This window comes from Montipora foliosa, chromosome 12 (genome assembly GCF_036669935.1).
Source record: "Montipora foliosa isolate CH-2021 chromosome 12, ASM3666993v2, whole genome shotgun sequence".
NCBI classification, from domain to species: Eukaryota; Metazoa; Cnidaria; class Anthozoa; order Scleractinia; family Acroporidae; genus Montipora; species Montipora foliosa.
In genome coordinates this window covers 22,902,649-22,905,148 of record NC_090880.1, presented here as the reverse complement: position 1 = coordinate 22,905,148, position 2,500 = coordinate 22,902,649, and the positions used below count along the sequence as shown (strand labels likewise).

Here is a 2,500-nt window from a genome sequence, read left to right as displayed (position 1 = left end):
CAGTCCACACTGTGTTACGTATGTCCAGGTAATGTAAACATCGAGTCTGAGATCAAACAAAAACACTTTCAATAATAATTATATAATTTATTGCTTTGTGCGTTTGAACTTCCCGCAGCTCATAAGATCCCTGTGCAATACTCTAAACCATAAATTTAAACAGTGATGATATACGTCAACTTTTTGAGGCTCCAGTCTTAAACAACTGCAATACTCGTCACAAATCGTTGAAACAGACACAGTTTCCCTCGAATTTTCTGGAAAAATCCTGGGTTCCCCCCCCCCCCCCCGAAATATGCCTTCTCCCTCCCCAATGTTGAGCCACACGTGTTTTGAAGCACTGAGACCACTGTCATACCCAAATCAACATTGGGGAAGGGGAAACAGACACAAGTGTTTCAAGATTTTTGACGAGTATTGTGGCTCCAGTTGTTCAAACGATGGATAGCGCTATCCTTCGGATAAAGCACTATCCACTGGATAACTCAATTGCTTTTGCTGGTGTTTATCCGCTAGATAGCGCTATCCATTGTTTGAACAACTGGGGCCTGATGTTTGAAATTTACAAGAAGGTACAAATTGAATAAAATGATAACTTGAACAGATAATTTGGGACACAAAATTGAACAAGACAGCAAGGAGAAATGATTATTTAAAATTATTAATTTTTATTATTGAATACATATAATTAACAATTTACTATTCACCAAAGTGGAGGTAAATATCCACCACTTTCACTGTATATACATGTACAGTGTATCACACACTAAAGTTGACCAAAACTACTTTATTTCAATTTGTAAAATGTGGTCTGAAATTTTAAATTTTGAGATCTGGCTACTTGGAGGTGAATATTACTTGCCTAATCACCTCCGAGTTAGCCAGTCAGCATGTGCGGATAGCAATATTCACTTGTGTGGTATATACTACCATAACATAAATTAACATGACTTGTATTAGCATTAACAGAATAATATTATTGTAAGAAGTTATTTTTTATTATTATTTTTTTTTTGATCAATAACTTTTTATTATGATTCACACTACTTACAACACTGGTACATCTACTTACACAACTTACAAAAATTACACAATTAACAACTACTAAAATCCATTATACTACCATCAAAACTATTTAACAATTAAATTACGTACGCACTACTTACAATACAATGCACTTACAATTACAGGTGCTACTTACAATAATACAATTGCAATACTTACTCTACAATTGTAAGAAGTTATTGAATCTTTCATTAACTCAGTTATTTTAGAGAATACTATCATGAATGTGATTCATAAATAACATCATTTAAAGCAAAGTGCAAAGTGGTGCATTTATATAGCGCCCTTATCACTAACGTCTCAAGGGCGCTTTACAATGATCAATTTACTCCCAGCGGACTGGAAGCATATACAGGCGCAAATTGCAGCCGCTTCTAAGCAGTCCATGCATGCTGGTACTCATTTCACCGACCTCGGAAGGATGGAAAGCTGAGTGAACTTTAGCGGGAAAGAAGGTCGCCAAATATTCCAGTCTCGGCAGAACCGGGAATGGAACCCGGGACCTTAGGGTTGGAAGGCAGAGATCTTACCACTGCGCCAACCCCTCCGCTCTTATCATCATACACATTGGTGATTTTCTGGGACAAAAATAAAAAAGGCTTAAAATGGCCCAATTTCAGTTTGTTTTGAGTACCTGTACTTGACCTTAAATTCAATTTCTTCCTTGTAAAGTTTAAACTCCTTAAATATTATTTTCTTTTGCAAGAATAAAGACTCTCTGGTACCTTCTTTAACGTCCTACTCATCGCTTGCCATCCTCTGATTTTGACTTTAGCATTATATGCCAGATTAAGCTTACAAGTAGACTTGTAGTACTCAATCATTTCAAGCAGAGAGACTGCTCCCTGAAAACAACAAAGGAAGCAACCATTTCTCCTGGATAGCCAACAGAGTTGTCCAAAGATAATTTTCTTGTTGTTGTTTAAAGTCATGGAGAAAAAGGCAAGTTTTCCTGCTTTTGGTTGGTATTTATAGTTTATAATGAAGGTAATGCAATACTATTGTTGAGGTCACCAATTTTCAAATGTTACATTTTCAAATGTTACATTTTTTTTTTTTTACTCATGAACACTATCAAATCAGAAGCTCAAGCTGGGCTGGCTTTTCTTTGCCTCTGAGCACACATGAAAGAATGTAAGAGGGGAACCTTTAAACTACCCACTGGCTTGAAAGCAGGTGTTGCCAGAACCCAGACCTCGACTCTACAGAGGGTGATGAAAATTGTTATAAATCACCTCACTATCTGGCCATCTACACTGTAAATCAACAAAATAATTTGCAATTTAAAAGAGTTGAATTAACATATACGAGCAGTTGTCTATCCTCTATGGTCAGCAACAATCGGGGTATATATTCATATACATACATGTGGCAGGATTTCATGTTCTCTTGGAACCAATATGCATGGTGTGTTGAATGTCTTGTAGTATCGTGC

General features: G+C 36.5%; 1 protein-coding gene across 1 annotated transcript in view; it reads right to left on the bottom strand.

Moving 5' to 3' along the window:
- Nucleotides 1-2,500, bottom strand: part of LOC137978926 (protein phosphatase 1 regulatory subunit 37-like) — a 23,440-nt gene that overhangs the window by 12,536 nt on the left and 8,404 nt on the right. Inside the window, exons 5-6 of the mRNA XM_068826044.1 lie at nucleotides 1,791-1,910; nucleotides 1-46 (exon numbers count right to left, since the gene is read on the bottom strand). The exon at nucleotides 1-46 is cut by the window's left edge and continues 105 nt beyond it. Coding sequence (XP_068682145.1) covers nucleotides 1-46; nucleotides 1,791-1,910 — 166 coding nt within the window. The remainder of the gene's footprint in view (nucleotides 47-1,790; nucleotides 1,911-2,500) is intronic.